The sequence below is a fragment of the Melampsora larici-populina genome (assembly GCF_000204055.1).
Source record: "Melampsora larici-populina 98AG31 unplaced genomic scaffold MELLAscaffold_24, whole genome shotgun sequence".
Taxonomy (NCBI): domain Eukaryota; kingdom Fungi; phylum Basidiomycota; class Pucciniomycetes; order Pucciniales; family Melampsoraceae; genus Melampsora; species Melampsora laricis-populina.
The window spans coordinates 749,589-771,277 of NW_006768788.1; the positions used below are offsets into that span (position 1 = coordinate 749,589).

Genomic DNA, 21,689 nt, shown 5'->3' on the forward strand with positions numbered 1-21,689 from the left:
AGTTACTTTTACTCCGCTTGCGGTTCTGACAGTTTGGGAAGGGCGTGAGAATAATTCTCGTTAGGTAAACTGCTCGACACTTAGGTAAACTTTGACATCATCGTCGCGTCATAAACTCACTTCCTCTGGGAATTGTCTGGTCTCTCGTTATGTCTTCCAACCATCGAGTGAGGTCATGAGGGACTTCTATGTGTACTTGGCGATACCAGTCCTTACCGGATGGTAGGCCTCTTGAAAGTAGGTCTGCCGCGTTGTCAGCGGAGCAAACGCGTCTCTGTTCGAGTTGGCAGTCTGAGGAGAAAAGTTGTTCAGATATACACTTCCACTCCTCATTCACCCAGTAGTCCCGTGACCTTTCCTTCCTGAGAACTCCCTCTGTTGTTGTGTTGTCCGTAAGGACGAGAAATCTCTCACCTTGAGTATCCCTCAGCTTTTTTACTATCAAGAAACCTAGCCGTATTGCTACGGTTTCTAGCCAGGCTATGCCACGTTTTGGTTTCCCTGGTGGAAACTCCCAACCTTCCTTCAGTTGGAACTGACCCCACGATTTCCCTACGATGACTCCTATCCCGAAGGATGTTGACGCATCTCCAACCCAGCCTATGTTGTTTATGAGTCGTGTTTTCATCAACCGCCGTCTAGGGATTTCTGATAGGGCTTTGGACCAAACATTCATGTTGTCTCGAACTTCTTTTGGCATTTTCCTCTTTGCTGATAAGTTGTGCCATTCCATCAGCCACCGAAAGTTATTCGTGAGGAAACATCGTAGTTGAGGTGCAATATAAGCTACATGGTTCAGTCTTCCGTTCATCTTCTGAACTTCTTTGTGAGAGAAATCGATCTTTTTCCGGAATTCTTCTAGTTGAGCTTGTCTCTTCTCCAATTTCCCTGGAGGTAATTCAACAGTTTTGTTCGTCGTGTTCCACAAGAATCCGATATATTTTTGTTCGTTTCCAAAATGTGAGAACTTTGTCTCGTTAGTTTTAACTCCTAAGTTAGAGCTGTAACTGACTATCTCATCCATATTTGTCAGTTTGTCTTTCCGTTTGATTAGTAGGTTATCATCAACCCATCTAAATGCTTCTTCTAACTCGAATTCAGCCTTCACTAGTTCTTTCCAGGCGTCGGCTGGTCCGCCAAAGCTTCCACAGCCTGCGACTCCCCCAAACGATATAAACATATCTAAGTAAAGAAGTCCTTCGAAATCACACAGTAATAGAAAGGGCCATTGATCAGGTCTCGTCGGTATTTGGCGATAGGCCTTAAGCCAATCGAATAAGGCTATCAGTAGTTCGTGTTCGGAATTAGCTATGAAGGTGTAGACTTTGTAGAAATTGTCCCAGGTGGTTCGAAAGTCCTCTTTGTTGACGAAGGAGTTCACGCTTGGTATCTTCGGGTTATTTTTCGGGAAAGATAAATCGTTGATGGGTCTGAATGACCCATCTCCATTTGTCACTGCTCCCATGGGGCTTGATCGAAAGAATGAATAGTGTTCGTGAACTTCTTCTTTTGTTAAAGGGCCTATCATTCGTCCTGCTTTAACTTCTTCTTCTAAATTATCCTGTATTTTCTCTTTTGCTAGAAGCGCTGAATTATGATTGGAGGGGCAAAAGTGATTCAATCCTTCTATTGTATGACTCGGGATCCCCTGGTCGAAACCTGATTGAAAGCCTTCTAACACGAAGTTATAATCTGGGAGTAGGTTGTGTTTCTTCAGTTCTCTTTTCCATATGTCTATTTTCATGTCACACTTGGCCTTTGTTGGCCATTCTATCTTCTTCACTTCTTTCTCCTTTTTCTGGGTGTCGTGGCTTGTTCCTGTCTCTTTATTGACATCCAGTGTCTCGCTTTGATTTCGTTCTATTCGCTCTATTGGGAATCTCCTTTATGGAACAACAGGTGTGCGACGTATATTAATTTCAAATTTGGTTTAGACAAACAAGATCAACAATAGTGAAAAGAGGAAGGGAAATTCAGACAATTAAAGGTTTTGAGTGTTAACTGGTACATTAGTGGTATTGGAAAGGAGGATGAAATTTAAGGATTACAAATGTATCCCTTCTATACGATGTGATAGAGATGGGAAGGGAACATCGCTGGTTGACTCTGGTCTCTAAATCGTAACAGACTTGCTTACGTTTCCTGCTGACCCTGTCTTCCGTTTCCACCTCTGTTACCTCTCCAAGACCCTCTCCCTCCTCTAGCCGAGAATTTCGTGCTACTCGTAGAGGGGTTCATCGGGAGGGTGTTCGTGTGGGATGTGTTGTTTGCCGATCCTTGGGATTGGAAACCCATGTGGATCGATGGAAGGGGAGCCTGTTGAAGGTTGTTGAAAGGTTGATATTGGTTTGGATGAAACGTGTTGTAGGTTGACGAACTGCCTTGTTGATAAGGATATTGATTATAGTTCTGTGTCCTAGGGGGTCTTTGCGCTCTACGACGACCTCTGAAAGCTTGTTCTCTTGAACTAGACGCTATAGGTTGAGTGTTTGTAGAGTTCATATTTGGTTGATGTTGTGCCGAGTAGCCTATTGGTTGACCGGTCTCAGGGTGTTTAAACTCTAGTTTACCTCCTTTTGCGTAGGGGTTTGCTTCACCCCCGTTTGTTTCGCCAAAATTCAGAGATTTGTCCTTAGCCTTCTCTTTGTACTTCTTCATGAAGGTACCGATATCTTTTATCGGATGTCTGTCCTCTCTTTCTACGAAGACACTTTTACGACAAAGTATGTCGTATCGTAAAGCGGTCATCCAACACTCAGTTGAACGTCTAATGCAAAGTGGTCAAGTTAGTACGTTATCTCGTTGCTTGTAGATACATTTGGATCTCTTACTTCACTTGTTTGACATTCTTTATGTGGTAGTTTATCCTTTCGGCCACTTCTGGGTGTTTGTGCATCATCAAGTATCTTTTAAAGAGGCTGATATTCTCAGTCCATTCTCCGTAGCTCATTTTGTACTCAGATGGTGCATCTAGGCCTTTATTCTTGGTCGTTTTGGAGGATGATGAATGGTGTTGTTTGTCGTACTCTTCACTGTCTGCTAGAGCGAAGGATTGGTCGAAAACCGTAAGTGGTATAGAAGAGTGCAGTTTCTTCATCTGCTTGCGCCAGAAAGGTTGAAGTTGAACTAAGTTAGAGTTGGGGATGACTCCTATCTCGACTTGTATGCCTTTGCGTCTCTTCTTTTTCTTTGACGATTGCTGATCTTTCTTCTTCCCTTTATCGTGTTTTGCCGTTTTCTTCCCTTTTCCACGTTTCTCGAGTCTTCTCAATTCTCTTTTCGCTTCTTTCAGTTGTTTCTGTGCCTTAGCTATTCGCTTCCGTTTCCTGTCTAATGTCATAACCGAGTCAGGTCAGAAGGTAGTCTTATGAAAGTAGTCTTATTATATGTGAATTTAAGGGGAAGTACTAGAGTATTTAGGATGAGCATCTCGTTTCCTGTGCTCTGTCTTGGCAGTAGAGTTATTGACTCTCTTCTCTCTTATGAGAGGTGCTCGAAAATGGGAGCTGACGTTCTTCTCTCCTCTGAGAGGCGCTCTAACATGGGAGCTGACGTCTCTATCTTCTCTCCTCTGAGAGGCGCTCTAACATGGGAGCTGACGTCTCTATCTTCTCTCCTCTGAGAGGCGCTCTAACATGGGACCTGATGAGGGAGGTATTTAGGTATCACAGGGGGGAAAATAGAAGCTCACATAGATGTGAGCAGATAAAGTTTGGAGGTTTCTCCAAGATTGTTTCCAGTTTGTTTCCAATTTTCTTCCAATTTTCCTCCAGTTTTCTTTCAGCTCATCATCTGATCAAATGGTCAGCATGGCCTGAGCAGATGAGTTAGGCCTTCCTCAGGCTTTATCCCTTAGCCAAGAAGCCTGAGGGAGGGCTAGCTCATCTGCTCAGGTCATGTTGGGCCCTCCAATGCTCAGCCTGCACAGTCAAGTGACCAAATGCGACTGAGTGGTGAGAGACCCAACCAAACGCAAAAAACACAATGGGAACCATCCCTTCGGATGCTTCTGATCCCAGGAATGCCACTGAGGACTAGGTGAGCAGCTGTGCTGAACTGAGCAGCCCCTCAGCTAATACTCGGTGACATCCTTTGAATGCTTCTGATCCCAGGAATGCCACTGAGGACAAGGTGAGCAGCTGTGCTGAACTGAGCAGCCCCTCAGGCTCAGCTCATACTCAGTGACATCCTTTGGATACTTCTGATCCCAGGAATGCCACTGAGGACTAGGTGAGCAGCTGTGCTGAACTGAGCAGCCCCTCAGCCAATACTCAGTGAAATCCTTTGGATACTTCCAATCCCGGGAATGCCACTTAGGACTAGCTGAGTGGCCCCTCAGCCAATACTCAGTGACATCCTTTGGACCCTTCTGAAGGTGATTCTGAGTATACAGTGACGTGTCAGCTGGGTCCTGAGCACTCATCCATGCTCAAGAAAGGCTCACCCAAGATTAAGATGAGCATGCTTTAGCAAACTCAAGCAATACCTAAGTATTACAGGCTGAGCATGTTGGCACCACCAAAATGGTGAATTGAAAGAATCTGAAGGAAATTGAAACATTTTTGGAGTCATCAGGAAGGTACCCTCTGCTCACATCTATGTGAGCTTTTATTTTTCCCCCTGTGTATTGAACGTGTATGGGGTTTATTAAGCGAATTGATTGGTATCGGAAGGAAATCGGTAGAAAGGATATGGATATGGAAATGGAATGTGGGGTAGATGGACATGGAATGTGGGAAGGAGTGAGAAGACGAGGTAATATCTGGGAAGTGTAGTTTACCTTTCTTTGACTTCTCCTCTGAAGTTTCAGATTCTGAACCTGAACTGGGTCCGCTTTCGCTTTCTCTGCTAGAATCCGATGTTGAATCTTCACTAGATGATAGTTGGTCCTTGTTTGAGGATCCTAATGATGCTGATGATGCTAATCTGCTCGATAAGCTTCCGTCTGATGAGTCATCGCTAGAGTTCGGCTGTTTGATGTTGGGTTCGTCGTTAGGTTCATCGCTGCCTGACTCTTCATCCAGGAAATCGTTTTCTGGGTCATCACTGTCAGATGAGGAGTCTTCATACTCTGATCGAGGTGCTCGTATCGGGCCGACTGGGTAGGGGATAGGGACATGACCGATGTAGTTCTTCGTGATCTTCGGTGGAGCTTCTTGGGTGTGTTTATCTGAGTTAGGAAGGAGTGGTTCGTCTACTGCTGTTTCTCCTTTGTCTCTACTTCGATCCTCGTTTCTTTCTTCGACTTCTAGATCGTCCATGTTATCCTTTCCTTGGATCTTGCTAGTTGACTGTAGTGGTCTATTACAGGCGTTAGAGTTCGATGTGTTCGTGGTGGTGGTCTGTGTCAGAGGTTGTATTTCTAAACCTTGAATACGTCGACTGGCTCTAATTGCCTTTGCTTTAGCCGTTTCAGCTTTAGACATCTAGTAGATAGTTCGAAGGGACAAATTTTCTATAATTGTAGGGGTTTGTAGTATATAATCGTATAAGGTTTGTAGAGTATGATTTGTAGTATAAGGTAGGGTTCTTATGGATTCAAAACTTAGAAAGAGTAGAGTATCGAAAAAGAAAGTAAGGTTAGCTATCAAAAGTCGAAATAATAATGTATCTCAGGAGAGAGAGTATCGTGTATGTGTAGAAGGGGAAAAGGGAGTGAAGGAGCTACTGGATGAGATCACAGAGAAGAGGGGCAATCCGAGCTACGGGTATATACCTTTCCTAGGGATATACACCAGGGGGTAATGGTCCTCGGCCTCGGCCGGTTCCTGTGACGATTTCAAAGTTTTCGTCACAAGAACTCCCCAGGAAGGTGTGGAACCGGTTTCGCCGAAACCGTTTCGGACACCGTTCCACAACCGCTTATGGAACGACCTGCATCTCGCAACCGTTTGAGAACGGCTGCAGAGGTGGTGGTGAAGCGGTTTGTTTGACACCGATTGCAATCGGTGTCAAACTGTCAATATATGAACAGTGACCGTATGAAAACGGTCACTGTGCTCGCTCGAACGTGCAACCGGGGCCACGGTGGCACGTTCACTGTTCCTTCAAGATGATGATGTGCACAGCTCATCTCCACACGTATCATGTGACTATGATACGTGTGGAGATGAGCTGTGCACATCATGAATGCTAAGCTCAAACATTTGAGAGGTAATGTAATGTGTAATTGTTGGTTGCCATCGCCGGAGCACATGATGCCACACACGTTCCGGCGATGGAGATGCACCTCTAACTTGTTTTATCAGTGTGGAGGGAGATTACACATTACACAGCCTGGTAAAGGATTATAAAAAGGCTGGATCCCCACTCCTGTTGGGTATTCATCACACAGTTTACACATCATCTCTTACGCACATTAAATTTTTTCTTGGAAATTTGTTATTTTCTGTTTGTTTGCAGCTACAGAGCTTTTGGTGCAGATCAGCAAATCTCATTGTCTATCTATTCATCTTGGGTGTTTCTGGAGTCATCAGCAACACGTTTCTTCTTGGTTTCTGAATTGTGCCTGCTACTTGCTCATATTGAGATTCCTGGTTTGTTCAGAAGGTTGAAATTTTCCATGGAGGATAATCCTGAATCATGTGAGTCCTGAACTGATGTTGCCAAATCCTTTGGGAGGTGCTGTTGACCTTGATCTATTAGTCTTTTATGTGCATCATACAGGGGCACATGGGGTCCCTAGGTATGGGTGCAAGCTGTGTGGGAACCGGGCAATGAGTGAGATCAACGCACACATGAAGTCTGCTTCTCACCTAAAAAAGGTGGCAATGCGCAAGGCGCTGATGGAAAAAAGAGGGCATCATTCTCAGCATGTCCTGCAAGAGCCACATCAACCCTCCGAACAAGGTGGAACTTCTGCTTCAGGCCAAATATCAAATGCTGCAACTCAGATGTCCCCAACTCAAGATGATTATGCTCTAAACTCAGTGCAAAGGAACTCAACAGCACCCTTATTGGGCCATAGACAAACACATTCATATGTCAACATCACCCCCCCAGTTCATGATCTTTTGCATTCAGGTGATCACAATATGCAACACACACATTCACCTGCCCACACTTCTGGTCTTGGGAAGCAAAGTGCCTTGCCACCACCCATATTTGGCCAGAGACAAAGACATTCATCTGTCAACATGACACCCCCGGTTCACAATCGTTCACATTTAATTCTATCAAGAGTGATCATCGAAGGATCAGCTTAGCCAAAGTTTGCATCGAAAAGATGCAACCAAGTCATACATAACATGAGATTCACTTACAGGAGGTGAAACCAGGAGAGTCTTAGGTGGATCAATCATAGTGACATTGATCCCAGCGCGTTTCAAAGGATTCATCCTAACCTCGTCTAAAAACAAGACCCAAGCCGCATCGCACCATACGAGGCGATTAAAATCCCACGAATAATCGGGGTGGCCGTCAATATACGCACGAATGGTGACCAAACCTTTCTCCATTGTGTTATCCAACAACACACTGTTTCGGTTTCCAAATTGATTGGGGTCAATTTCATCCGCGAGATTGAAAAGCATATTTTTCAAGTGCTCCAAAGATGGTTTGAAATCCTCAAAGGCCTGCTCGGTGATGGGAAGTGCGAAGCGAACGATTTCCGGTAGCCCAGGTCCAAGAGCGGGCTTCGATTCGAGGTACTGAGAGTCCTGAGGATTCTTTTTGTGTGAGTACAGATGGTACTCCAACCTAATCTTTCTTTCATTCTTCGCGGCGTTCGTTTTGACCAATGGTTCGACCGAAGATTCAGGGATGTACGAACCGCCATCTTCAGGAGGCTGGCTTTCAGGCAACTCGGCAGCGGAAGAAGACCCGGTGGGACCTTGACTGTTCCGACGATCAGGGCTGAAACCATCCAACAGAGTCAGTTTGGAAAACACCTCGAACGCACGTAAGTCCAGAATTACTTACGTTCGCTTGATACGATTAAAATACTCATAACAGGCCTCTGTCCTAGCGTTCGGACTAGTCGAACGGGTGTTGACCATCTTGAAAAAAGTACCGGTATGAAGAAAATATAACAATAAGGAGACAAGATTCCAAACTCGATAAGGACAAAGACCCGGTTGACCTGGAAGGACAAGAAATTTTGCTAAGTTTTTTTTCAATTGCGAGACGAAAGAACCCAGCATTTCCACTCACAGATCTGTCACCAGCTGTCACGGCTTTCGAACCGGCTTGTTCAAAGACCAACTTCGAAGCTGCAAATGGGGTGCTCACTGCTGACCTTTTGGCTTCTTTGTGTTTCTTTCTGCTTTTCGCCTCCAGAAACCCCAAGTCAGCATGATGCGACCATCCCAATTTCAATCGCCTGCTTCTTCTAACTATGATCGGCTTACCTTGAACGCCAATCCACGAGTGCGCCGGGCCTCCAATGCTTTTGGCTTGGATTATGAAGCACCTCAACAAACCCCGCCGAACCTTCGAAATACAAACTTCCAGATGATGGGCAACCACAATTTCAGCGGAGAGCAAGAGCCGAACTATTGCGAGGTGTTAGAAGACTCACCTCACAGCACCCCAACTATCTCGCAAGGCCCAGGTGCACAAGCAGGCCGAAATGATATGGACTTTGTCGATGTAGACAGAGTGTCCGAGACGATTTCCAGGATCGGAGAAACTTTTGGTCTAAGTACAGCAGATAAGTTAGAGGTCCAAAAGATATACGAGGTAAGAATCAAACAAAGATTCGATATCATATCATAAGTAATTGAAAGTATATGATACTTATCATATACTTTCTGTGTTTTAGCAACCAAACAACTTTGCACGTGAGGTAGCAAAGGTGTGTTTTTTCCGATCTCAGCTCGCGAGACTTGAAGACACAATATTAGAAAGAAACATGACATCGACCACTACTGGACCCCAAGCAATTCCACCTGATCATCGAGAGGCCAAGTGGCAAGGAACCAATAGTGTCCGAGTAAGTCACAGTTTAACTTTATTACAATCATCATGATATCTTACCCATGATTTGAAGCTTTTCATCCGCAATAAAATCAAAGATGCCCTCCTAAGTAGTTCCATACAAGCATATGCATCCAACTTTACCACCACCAATGATCCGATTCTTGATTCTCTTGAGAACCACATTGTGGTAAGTCAGGCAATCCATTTACTATTACCCAACATGAGCTTCTCCGCCAATGATCACCAATTTCAGGAGATTATCAAGAAAGAGGTGACCAAGGTCCCAAATTATAACCTCCCTGAAGGATTTCGAGAAGAAGATCCATCTGCCGACACCGCTGTGCGAAAGGTCATTAAGGAAATCGCCAAGTCGGAGCGCTGTAGATTTCGAGAACATGTGAGTCATTTACAAATCAAATAAACAGTATTTTGATAACTCACATCACATGTACCAAACAGCTTCTGAACAACATCATTAACCCACCTATGAATTCCAAGGTTATGAAGATTTTCGACTTATTATATGACCTCGTCCTGAAAAGACCTCGGAATTACAAGAAAACCCCCACAGACGTCTGGACCAACACCTCGGTTCCAGACAAAGCTAGGATCACGCTTTTGGTGAGCTATCTGAAGTTTGTGTCATTACAGAGCGCCGCACTCATTACGCACTCATTACAATCAATCGAATGTAGCGGCTTGAAGCAACCCTTCACGTTCTTCAACCAAAGGACGCTACGCAACCTCTTAAAGGCCCCTCTAAACAGAAATCGGAACGATCCATGTGGGAGAAAGTCGACGAGCGTCTTACCTGGATCCGGGGACTTAGTCCTGACCACCAAAAGTTGTGAGTTCTTTACTTACCTTCCCTTACTCACCTTCCTCAAACCAAACCGACCTTTTGTATTTACAGGTTTTACCACTGGATCGTCCAATACGACGCGAAGATTTTCACCGGGGCAGAGACTTTCCAACAAATTAAAGAGCGTGTGCGAGGACACATACATATACTCAATCCCGAAGAATTCGCCAAATGGATCATAGAAGGATGTAATTGATTGAAATCAATGATACATACATATCCTTTCAGTAATGTTATCAGTTGTTTAGCACCAAACATGTCTTTCTCATATCACGTTGGATGATAATTATATAATTATCCAGTTTATCTTTTTAGTCAAATCTTTTTCAAATAAACTTTGTTTCCAACCAATCTACATACGTGAGCTGTTGTTAGATATCTAACAATCCATAAGAAGACCAATGTACATTTGTACTCGTCTTTCTTCTGATCTCTGATTGATGACTATGCCACTTGTCTATTTTCTCGATCTTATCCTCTTATTGTTTTGCGCGATTTATCCATAGTCTTTTGTTCGTTCATTTCCAAAAGAAATTCAGAATAGTGATATAGGAATGAAATTGAAATCCGAATACATTCAATCTTTAAAGCCACTATTCGATTTTCGAAAACAATATATACATTTTAATAAGGCCTCTCCGTATCATGGGGCTTTATTAACTGCCCACTTCTACAGTCACAGCCTATCATCACAATCAACAGACAGGTGAACCGATGAAACCCACCGGCTATCGTCTTCCTAACCCTACCCCCAAAACGTTCCTGGAACGGCATCGGGGACCGGAGGGAGCGGTGCCGACAGATTTTCCAAAGCCGTTCCAGCACCGTACCAGGCCGTTCCAGGGACCGAGTTTAGGAGTCACCAAGCTGGTTTGCCATCACCGCCGAAAACGGTGATGGGAACCGCTTTCGTGCGGTCCCATCTGAGATCGTTTCAGAAACGACCCAAATGGTTTAAAACCGTGACGGCAAGAAAACGGGTTCGAAAACCGTTTTCTTGCCGTAGGTTTACCCCCTGGTGTAGTCATAGTAGTGAGTGTGACTGAATTTCTAAAAATACGATTTGTAAGAGTCTGTTACAAGTTGTATTTTTAGAAATTTAAAGGTTTTGAAAATTTAAAATTTAAATCGATACTTTGTCACACACAGCCAGCACGCCAAATCTTGTTTTGACTACGGAGGCCCTTCACATCTTCAAACCTTTTCTATATAAACATCACCTTCATCTTACAACAACATATCATTCAATCCTCCTCAATCAAACAATATCACCTCAAATGGCATCTGGCCTACCGAACGATCGTCGTACTTCGGCTATCCCTACTTCAGGTCGAACTACTCCTATCATTCAAGCTGGTCGGATCACTCCTTCTCTCGTCGGTCATCCTTCTCAACGCTCTTCTACCCCTTCTGGTATTCCATCTCGTTCTACACCCTCTTCAGTCACTTCTCTTAGACCGTCAGGTTCAGCAACCGGTCGTCGTGAAACTATCGGTCTCGCCTCACCTTTGTATCAATCTCAACCCATCGTCACCTTCAATCCACTCTCTCAATCTGCTTCAAGCTCTTCAGCTCAATCTACAAGAATAGGTTTACCCTCTCCCAGTCCTACTCTTCAACAGACCAACTTCTCTTCTCTTCAACCCATCTGGTCTCCCACTGAATCCTCTGCGAATTCTTCACAAGCCTCTTCAAATTCTACTACTGTCCAAGTTGTTTTGAGAATTCGTCCTTCTGCATTCGATAGTAATGTTCCAACTCGCTTTCAGCGTACTGTCTTGAGCGCGGTCAGTCTTTCATCCTCTGTATACCTCCCGATCTGAATTCTAACGCTCCTTTTCATCATACAGCTCAATTCAAGTACGGTTGCTATAGAAAATCCTGTTCAATCCACCTCTACAGCTTCATCATCTACACCCAATGCCAGTCAAGGTCACAAGGCGATCCAACGTTTCACATTTGATCGTGTCTATTCTCCTGAAGAAGGCCAGGAATCCATTTGGGGATCAGTAGAATCCTTGGTCTCACGCTTCCTTGAGGGTTATAATGTAACTGTTTTAGCCTATGGTCAAACATCATCCGGAAAGTCATACACGATGGGAACAGACCGTCTCTCTCCATCCGACCTCACTGATTTTGAAGCGGACGATACCCTCGAATTGTCATCTGAACGCATAGGAATCATTCCTAGGGCTGTTCATAATATCTTCCATCGGATTCGTCAACTTCCACCTTCATCTAACCAGACCACGATCAAGACCAGTTATGTGGAAATCTATAATGAGGATCTTATCGACCTCGTGGCCTCTTCCTCCTCACAGTCCACACAACTTCCTCAGGTTACCATTAGGGAAGATAAAGATGGCAAAATTATTTGGTCAGGTCTTAAGGAGATGAAGGTCTCAAATGCTAGTGACGTATTGGACCTCTTGCAACGTGGTAGTTCGGCTCGTCAGACCAATTCTACTGAAATGAATGCACAATCTTCTCGATCACATGCCATCTTCAGTCTCAGTCTCACTCAAAAGAAACCTAGTGGTGGCAACAGTTTATCCGCTTCCCTTAATCATTCTGGACGGCGTAGTCAGGTCTCTAGTCCCACTCCTGGTAGTCGGGCCGAACCTTCTGTCTCATCCCTCGACTCAGAATGGGTTACCGTCACCAGCAAGTTCCATTTTGTCGATCTTGCTGGGAGCGAACGTCTCAAACGTACGTCTGCTGTGGGTGAAAGGGTCAAGGAAGGTATTTCCATCAATGTGAGTTATCATGACTTTCCCTTTTATTTCGATTGCTATTTTCCACAATATAGTATCAAGAAGGATCCTATAGTTGTTTTCATGGGGAATGTTGTGTCATCTCGACTCAAATTGCGACCAATTTGCATTGCTTTCTTCCCTTGGAAAATCTTCCCACGCGGATTTCTCACTTAAATTTTCCGGAGTCATGTATTCCCAATTTTCCCCAATGCTGCTCTACTCTATTACCACGGTACTGACCTCATTAATCTTCTTTTATTCTACCGATCATTCTATCCGATGCCTTCTGGTGACTCACTCGATCGCCATTACCCTCCTTCACCAAACACGCATATCTCACTTTTCAGTCAGGTCTACATGCTTTAGGCAACGTCATCTCGGCACTCGGAGATCCTTCAAAAGCCAAAACTACTACTCATATTCCTTATCGTGATAGTAAACTTACGCGACTCCTTCAAGACAGTCTCGGAGGCAACGCTCATACCCTCATGATCGCATGCGTATCACCCATTGAGTACAATGTACGTCGTTTCCTTAAAGCTCATCTATCTAATTTCCAGTATCTTCTCCTTTCGATTCCATACCCTGTTTCTTGCCGGTCTTCTTGGATTGACTTCACAATGGTGCCAAACAAGTCATAGAGATTTCAGGTTTTGTTAAAATATCAGTAACTCTTCTCTGATCGTTACGATTTGCCCGGCCTGATCTTTACACCTGCGTAACATCTTCCTCATGCGCCGGTTCCGTTCATGTCATTTCTTGTTACATCGCTGCTTGTACTGTGCCACAATCGCAAGTCTGTCTTTGAATGTGACTTGAGATCATAGCTCTTCATCCCCCATAACCGCTTCCGCACCCGTATACCAATATACACATCGTTGAACTTGTAGGACTGTAAGCTGACTTTCCGATCTTTCCTTTGACCGAATGACGTCGATCCATCTCAGCTCAATGAAACGCTGAACACTGTCAAGTATGCCAACCGAGCTCGGAATATCAAGAACCGAGCTGAAGTAAACGCTATCGAAGCAGGCTGGGAGGATGTTGAATATCTGCAAGCGACCGTCATCAAACTCAGGAAAGAGCTTGCGAATCTTAAGAACGGTCTTGGAATCACTGACATATCAGGACAGGCTCGTACCCTCGGCGCCATCGATGAAGAAGCTGATGAACGTGCCCCACGCTTTCTTGAGCTTCAGGGTCATCTAAGCGAGCTGCAAGCAAAGTATGCCAAAACAATAGCGGATCTGGCACAGGCCCAGAATAACCTCAGTCTCTTGGAAGGCTCCAGTAGGTCAATCAGTCAGTCAGACTTTGAAGGCATGATTCAACCTGTTGTAGAGGAGTACGAAAAATCAATCACTGCACTCGAATCACAACTCGCCCTGACGAAGGCGGCATTAGTTCATTCGGAACAATCTATGAAGGAACTGGATGACAAGCTAATGCACGAACAAATGATCAACGAATCAAATTCAAATGTGATCAGTGACTTGAAAACCAGAGTGGGTCGATTGATCGAACGCGAGGCGACCAATGAAGTCTATATCAAAGACTTGGAAGAAAAACTTCGGTTTATGTCGGATTCGGACGAGACATCCTCCGGGATGGTCACTGAGCTGAAAAAGGAGATCATCAAATTGAAGGAAACTGAAGCTAAATCGGAAAAGTATATCAAAGATCTCGAATTGAAATTCTCAAAGGATGAAGAAGCTCATTCTACCTTGAAGGCTCGGGTCGATCAATTTGAGGCTCAACTGGCTCGCAAAGAGGAAGTGATCGAGGAGCTTCAGCTAAAGTATAACGCTCTTAGTGCTGGGGCGATTGAAGATAATACGGGTCTCTCTGACCAGCAAAAAACTCTCATAGCTGAATTGGACGAGCGAGAAGAAAAGTTGAGAGTTTTAGAAGGTGTGTGTCTAGTTTTTAGAATTTGCCATTTCATCGCTTACACTTATACATACTTTCCCTTCTTTCAATCTTGATCATCTATTATTTTCTTCAGCTGCACTTAAGGAGTTTCAAGATCAAAAACAACAGATTGAACAACAGAAAGCACAATTGGAATCCGCACCTGCAGCAAGTACTGATACGACTCCTCAGGCTTCTTCGGCGCCCACTGCGTCCGTGCCTGTCGCAACTTTGTCTGCTAAAGCGACTCAGCCGGCCAGCTTACCAGATAAGGCTGCTCCCCATCGTTCTGTTTCACCCGGCAGCTTCACTCCTCCTGCCACCCCTGCATCTTTCTCTGCTATCGCCTCCTCTTCTCGATATCCGACTCCAGCAAAAGGCCCGGCTTACGACGATGATATGAAGAAGCGATTCCGTGAACTGCAAGAGCGATACGAACTAACAGTCAGCGAATTAGATCAAGTTCAGACTAAATACAACAACTCATTGAAAGAACTTGACGACCTATCAGCTCAACTTGATGAATCTCGACTCATGCAGCCTACACCTACTTATCATATCAGTCGAACGTCGTCAACCTCCTTGGCTGGTTCAACAACTGAACAATCACCCTTACCATCACCCATACCTTCCTCACCGGGAAATCATCACCGGTTTCCTAATAACAATGCCCTACCTGTCAAGGGATTCGGTACACCTGTGAACAAAACGTCCCAATCCAGGTCGTCTTCTCCCCACGATGAGGATTTGCAAGAATCGCTACAATCTCCTGACCTTTCGATGAATTCTCCTCAACAACTTTCCGGAAGTGAGACACCCGTCCGTACGTTGAGTCTAGGGTCTATTGCGGTAGTCGGTGGCGGTGTTGGACCAAGGACATATCGTTCAACTCAATTCACCAATGGTACCTCTGCACGCTACATGGCTCGTCAAAGCTCTAGCTCAGGCAGTATTACTGGCAATAACTCTCACCATGTGATGCAGACTTCCCAATCACTACATGGTCGCTCCTTATCACTCTCGCTATCTCAAGACATATCAAAAGTCATCGTCGCGGGTAATCGAGCTACTCTTCTCGTGGCCACCTCTCCGCATTCACCACGACCGATCTCACCTCAGACAGGTCGGGTCATGTTGGGCGGAAGCGAAACTCCACACCTTGGTAGAAGCTATGAGAGTCTCGAAAAAGAAGTAATTCAACTCCAAGAAGTCTTGAAGGATCGCGAAGAAGAAATTCGGACATTAGAGCAGTCCATCCGAGACCTTCATCGTCAGAGTGAATCTCTCAATAACGCTCGTCTGCTGGGGTTGATGGATGAAACAAAGCGGACCGATGAAACTATCTCAACTCTTGATCAGCGAGAAAGTACGGCGAGTCCAACTTCAGATGGAATGACCAAAGAATCACACGAAGGAAAGGATAGCAGCTCGAGTGATCCCCATCCGTCTTCGGCTGATACACTCAATCGGATCAAGGAGAGCTTTTATGGCCGATCTGGTTCGATAGACAGTTATGGCACTGATAAACGAGATTCATTATTACCTGTGGATTCGTGCGATACTAGTATGACTGATAACAATTCGAAAAACATCCAACGACTTGATGATTTGATGAGATCGATGGCTCAAAAAGAATCAGCTCATTTAGAACTGATTGAGACTTTGAGGGATCAACTTGGAGTGAGTCAGAAAGCACACGACGAGTTGGTCAAACTCTCTCGAGATCAAGTTGCAAATATGTCAAGTGAAATCGAAGGACTCAGAGGTAAATTGGGAGAACAAGACGGTTTGGAAGCACAGCTGAATGAGATGGAGCAAGGCTTGATGGCCAAAGAGAAAGAGTTGGAGGTAGTGAAGGATGAAGTGAAACGAGTGATGTTAGAGACCGAGACTAACCTGGTGAACCGACATGAGATCGAGTTGGAATCATTGAGGGCAAGTCAATTGAGCGAAATTGAGCGATTGAAAGGCGAACACAAGGATCTTCTTGAGCGATTAGTTGAGGCGTCGGAAGTCAAGCTGAGAGCGAAGGAGCAAGAGCTGAAAGACTTGGAATCGAAATGGGAAACTCGCTTGAAGGAAGAACTCGAGTTACAGGCTTCAGCTCACCAGACATCCTTGGAGGAAGTACGTTTGGTTAGTGTGCGGGAGGGATTGGAAGAGATGAAACAGAAACATGATGCTGAATTGGCGGAGATAGTTGTGCAAGTGGAAGCCAAGGAAGTGAGACTGTCGGCCTTGTTGACGGAGCTAGAGGCAAAGGAATCTGGACTGAAAGCCATGGAGAGTGACCATTCAAGCAAGATTCAGGAATTACAACTCAAATTGGAACAAGCGATGAGTTCGAATCCTGATCAGCTGAAATCATTGGAGGCTGAGATTGAGGGGAGACTAAGGGGCGAGATTGAAAAGATGAAAGCGTCACATGCACAGGAATTGGCTCAACATTTTGCTGAAGTAGAGGAGAGTCGATCACGTTTGGCAGAGGAGCAGTCTCAAACCATTGAAGAGTTGGAAGTAGCACATGAACAACAGATTGAAGAGATCCGAGCTGAACATGAAGAGATTCTGGTGGCATCACTTACTGAACTGGATGCGCGCCGGACGCGAAAGTTTGAAGCCAATTTAGCTGCTCTACAGGCTCAACATGAATCCGAGTTGCAATCAATCCAATCACAACAAAACCGCCAAGCGGATGAGAATGAGACTCGGTCAGGATCAGGATCAGTACGTATGATTTCGTTTTTTTAGATTGATTTATAATACTTGGCTAATGGAACACTTGACGGCACGCGCAACAGGATATGAAGATTGAACAGCTACGACTGGAATATGAGGAACAAATCGAAAGACTTAAACTTGAACACCAAACTACTTTTACATTCGAGCTCAAAAATGCGAGAGAAGCGGATCAGAAGCGGATAGAACAGCTTTCAACAGAGGTGAGAGCATTGAAGGAAGCAGGATCAAATCCTAGCGAAGCTGAGACCGAACTACAAGAAGCGCTTGATGCACTCTCCACACTTGATAAGGCCTTACTTGAATCACAAGTCGAACGAGAAAGGCTGATGAAGGATTTGAAAGCGAGCATTGTGGCGAAGGAACAAGCTCAATCGGAACTTGGTTCGATGAAGGTAGAACGAGATCAGATGGCAGAAGAGAGGGATCGATTAGCGGCGATGAAAGGAAGAATGATGAGTGATGAGTTTGAAGGGATGACGAAATCTCGAATAGGAGGTGGAAGCGTTCTTAGATCCGATTCACCTTCCTTGGTCATGCAACGCAATCCACACTTGATGATGGCACAAAACAAAGCTCCACCTACACCACCACCTACGATGCCACCACCACCATTACCTACGACTTTACCACCGTTACCGAGCAATGGTAGACCGGCAGAACGATCAAGTAACACATCTAGTCAGTTGAGTCGAACTAATAGTAATAGTGGACGTGAGTCACCATCGACGAGTGTTGGAACCAATAGTTTAGTCGAATCTGTTAGTATGGATCCTAGAGTGTTGAAAAAGATTGAAGATCAAGAAAATGCTGTAAGTTTGATGATTGAATCTGTTCCCTTCTGAAGAGAGCAAGAGAGACCAAAGAGATTGATTTTATTTTTTTATTTTTTCTAGATTGCTAAGCTTTCAAAACAATTATCACATTGTGAAGTAGATCTTAAATCAAATATTGATTTAGTTGCCAATCGTAAGTGTCTTTTTTTATAAAATTTCTTCTCATAAAGTCTAAATGAGATTTTTTTGACATTTCTCAATAAATCTCTTCAATCGATATCTATATATAACAGTGGAATCCGCCTTAAATGATACCGAAAGGAATTTAAGAAAATCACGATTACAGATGAATGAATTAGTCAAAGAACGAGATAAATTGAATTCGATGAATGATCAATTAAAACAAGAATTAAATCGAGCGAATTTAGAAGTGGAGAATGTAAGGAATAATGTGATGGCAGAGAAAGTGGAATTTGAGAATCGATTGGGTGAAGAACGTAGAGCTAAAGAAAGTGCTAAGAAGTTATTGGAAGCTAGAATGGAAGAAATGCAGAATAGTAGGATGACGAGAAAGAGTAAATTTAAGTAAGTCTTGACTTTGGCTTTGGTTGTTTTTTTTTTGGCAAAATACGGCTTTTATTGATTCTTGGGTTTCGTGTGTTTTTTTTTTTTGGTTTTTTTAGTTGCTTTTAAGCAAGCTGAGCTTGAATGATTCTCGATTTTTTGTTTTTCTTCTTTCGTCCTTGTTTGATCTTATGATTTTATGTGTCTCTGTGTGTGTGTGTGTGATTTTGTTCATTGACTCTTTTTCTTTAATAGATTTATAAATCATGATACAATATCTTTAAACTCTTTTTTTCTTATCTTTGCTCTCTGTCTCTCTGTCTCTCTCTCTGTCTCTCTCTCTCTCTCTCTTCGTCTTACTACAATTCAGAAACCTTTTCTTTGCTGCATCTTGTGTTCTTTAATTCAACGTTTTCATGTGTTTTTTTTTATTCTAAATCAAGTTAAGAAAGTGATTTTGGTTTGTGTGTGTTTGTGTGTCATTGAACTTTGGTTATTGTCGTTTTGGATTGTTGATTATATATGTAATCATCAATTCTGTTGTGTTTTTTGTTGGTTATGGTTGGATATACAATTTTTTTTATTTTCGAAATCTTTCTTTCTTTTTTTTTCTCGAAATCTTTTGATCATGTTTTTCTTTTCTTAAGGGGTTTCTTTTTTCACGGTTTTTTTTTATGATTTTTGATTTTATATAATATCATATGAATGGATTGAATTTTTTTATATTTATATGTTATGAGAAAAAAAAATGAAAATGGTTAAAAAAAAATTATAGGTTTGTAGGTTTATGGATTGGTTAGGTGTTGATTTTGATATTATTAAGGAAAATGGATTTGTTGTGTGGATCATAAGATAATTGGGATATCGTAAAAGAATATGATTGTTTTTTTTATTTGTTAACTTATAAGGAAAGGTTTGATTGTCAGATAAGATCAAAGAGTTTGATAAGCTTATTCTTAAATCTATTGTAAATCTCATTGAACAAGTCAAGTGATCTCATGAATCATGATAGATTTCTACACTTTACTTTACTTTTCACTTTATTGAATCTTTTAAAGTAATCAACTAAGAAATTGAACTCCTTGTTGCAATATATAAAGTGTGGTGAATATCTAGAGATATATTGCACCATATGAAGAAATTTAGAGTGAATGATTGAACTTATTTGAAGAGATTAAAGTTTTGAATTACAGAGGGAAAGGAAAATAGCTGTGACAGGTTATACATATGTATTCGGTACAGTATCGTCAAGAATTAGAATACTCATTGGCATTTTACATAAGCGTGAAGGAAGTATCTCATTCTGAACACCATCGATTTCAAGTTTCCATTGAAGACGGCACTTTCGATCGAAAAGATACTTATATCTTTCTGGTTGGAGAATGTAAACAAACTTAAACTAACCAATCAACACTCAAAGAAAATCAAGATGAGTTCTTCAAAAACCATTCCAAATCAAAATCAAACTGATCATCATCAACCATCAAACTCATCAAACCACAATCAATATCCACCACAACCACAACCACAACCATCATCTGAAGTATCATTTCAAGATTATAGTACATTTCATAATCAAGTACAACAGTCTAGAACTAATTCAAATTACTTGGATTCTTACTTAGATTCAACTACTACTTCAAACACCATCAATCAAACTTTCAAACCATTTCAATTTCAATCTCAATCTTCAACTGAACCACTCATCTTTGATCCACTTACCTTTGATCAACTTTCTACTTTGTTTCCTAATTTCAATTCTTCATCTTCATCTTCAAGTCAAACTTCAAACTTACAATCTACTCTCTCTGACTCTCATCAATTCTCGACTGATCAACAACAATTATCTATCAATCCTCATTTGTTATCTCCTAAACTCATCACAAATCAATCAGATCATTATTCAAATCAAACTTATCCTTCTTCTAATCTAATTCAATCTAATCATCAATCTAGATCTCCTTCTGATTCTAATCATCATCAAAATCAATCTTCATCACTTCAAATTCCAAACAAGAATCAAACTCATAGTCCTCTTCTTCAATCATCACCTGAACCACCACCACCACCACCACATTTGATTCAATCAAGAAAACCTTTGAATGATGGATTACCAGATCCAAAACGAAAACGAACCGAAGAAAGTTCAAAACCCAATTCGATCATAACAGATGGATCATACAATCGATTTCTTGAACCATCACCTATGATCTCATCCACTTCATCTCATCAACATTCTAATCCTAATCCTAATCAGATGGACTTTAGAAATCAAGAATGTAGTACTCCAAAGGTGAATTCATTAGGATTTGAATCCAACTCGATTCATCAGAACCAAACACCTTCAGAACAAGCAGGATCGAATCTATCTCTTCATCAGTATAGGTCTCAGTTTCATTATCAACACACATCAGATCATGAAACACCTAATCAAAGTAGACAGTACAGATCATCTATAGATCAAAGCTCATCACCTAATCTGAAAGCTAATTCATCAAGCCAATCAATCCAAGTTCATCATCCACATCATCATCTAACACACGATTTCACCAAACGAAAAGATTGGGCCAAGAAAGTGATGGAAGATGTGATGGATTTATGTTTGTTGATCGGATCTACTGACCAACGTATCAAGTTTGTTAGCTCAAGTTTAAATCAACTTACAGGGTATCAACAGGAAGATTGGATGGAAAGTTGGTTGATCGATTGGTGTTTTGATGAAGATGATCGAATCAACTTTTTAAGAGAGATTGAAAACTGTGCTCAGAATGGGAATGGGAATGGGAATGGATCGGGAAAAGAGATTGGGTTTTATTGTAGGATTAGAAAGAAGGATGGAAGTTGTTTGATTTTGGAGATTTGGTGAGATTTTTTTCTTTGATTTCTGATTTCTTATAAAATGGGATTCAAGATTAAAAGGATTTGGTTCTTTTTGATTTTTCTTTTCTTAAGTGGTCATCCTGTTTTATTTGAAAATCAAATCGATCAAACTAATTTAATTTTCATAAGTGGTCGAAAGTATCCAAGTTCATCAAGTCAATTAAGTGATCGAATCTTTGATTTACGATTAGAAAACCCAAGATTATTAACCGATTTAAAAGTCATCTTAACACACATGATCATCAAGATCAAGGATTAATGTGCAGTAAGATGATGATGATG

General features: G+C 42.5%; 4 protein-coding genes across 4 annotated transcripts; 2 read left to right on the top strand and 2 right to left on the bottom strand.

Moving 5' to 3' along the window:
- Positions 1-2,133: 2,133 nt before the first annotated feature.
- On the bottom strand, positions 2,134-5,426 carry MELLADRAFT_64172 (uncharacterized protein; the record flags this gene model as incomplete). The annotated part of the gene is made up of 3 exons (XM_007411302.1): positions 2,134-2,767; positions 2,832-3,330; positions 4,781-5,426. The coding sequence occupies 3 exons, from the start codon at positions 5,424-5,426 to the stop codon at positions 2,134-2,136; spliced, it is 1,779 nt and encodes a 592-aa protein (XP_007411364.1).
- Positions 5,427-7,196: 1,770 nt separating this feature from the next.
- Positions 7,197-7,997, bottom strand: MELLADRAFT_64173 (uncharacterized protein; the record flags this gene model as incomplete). The annotated part of the gene is made up of 2 exons (XM_007411301.1): positions 7,197-7,854; positions 7,921-7,997. The coding sequence occupies 2 exons, from the start codon at positions 7,995-7,997 to the stop codon at positions 7,197-7,199; spliced, it is 735 nt and encodes a 244-aa protein (XP_007411363.1).
- A 295-nt stretch (positions 7,998-8,292) lies between these two features.
- Positions 8,293-9,977, top strand: MELLADRAFT_88056 (uncharacterized protein; the record flags this gene model as incomplete). The annotated part of the gene is made up of 7 exons (XM_007411229.1): positions 8,293-8,679; positions 8,762-8,932; positions 8,990-9,106; positions 9,173-9,316; positions 9,379-9,540; positions 9,615-9,766; positions 9,833-9,977. The coding sequence occupies 7 exons, from the start codon at positions 8,293-8,295 to the stop codon at positions 9,975-9,977; spliced, it is 1,278 nt and encodes a 425-aa protein (XP_007411291.1).
- A 1,081-nt stretch (positions 9,978-11,058) lies between these two features.
- MELLADRAFT_78111 (uncharacterized protein) lies at positions 11,059-18,817 on the top strand (the record flags this gene model as incomplete). Its single annotated transcript, XM_007411230.1, has 9 exons — positions 11,059-11,568; positions 11,632-12,537; positions 12,885-13,058; positions 13,485-14,448; positions 14,543-17,175; positions 17,250-17,999; positions 18,084-18,156; positions 18,257-18,548; positions 18,647-18,817. The coding sequence occupies 9 exons, from the start codon at positions 11,059-11,061 to the stop codon at positions 18,654-18,656; spliced, it is 6,312 nt and encodes a 2,103-aa protein (XP_007411292.1).
- Between the last annotated feature and the right edge of the window lie 2,872 nt (positions 18,818-21,689).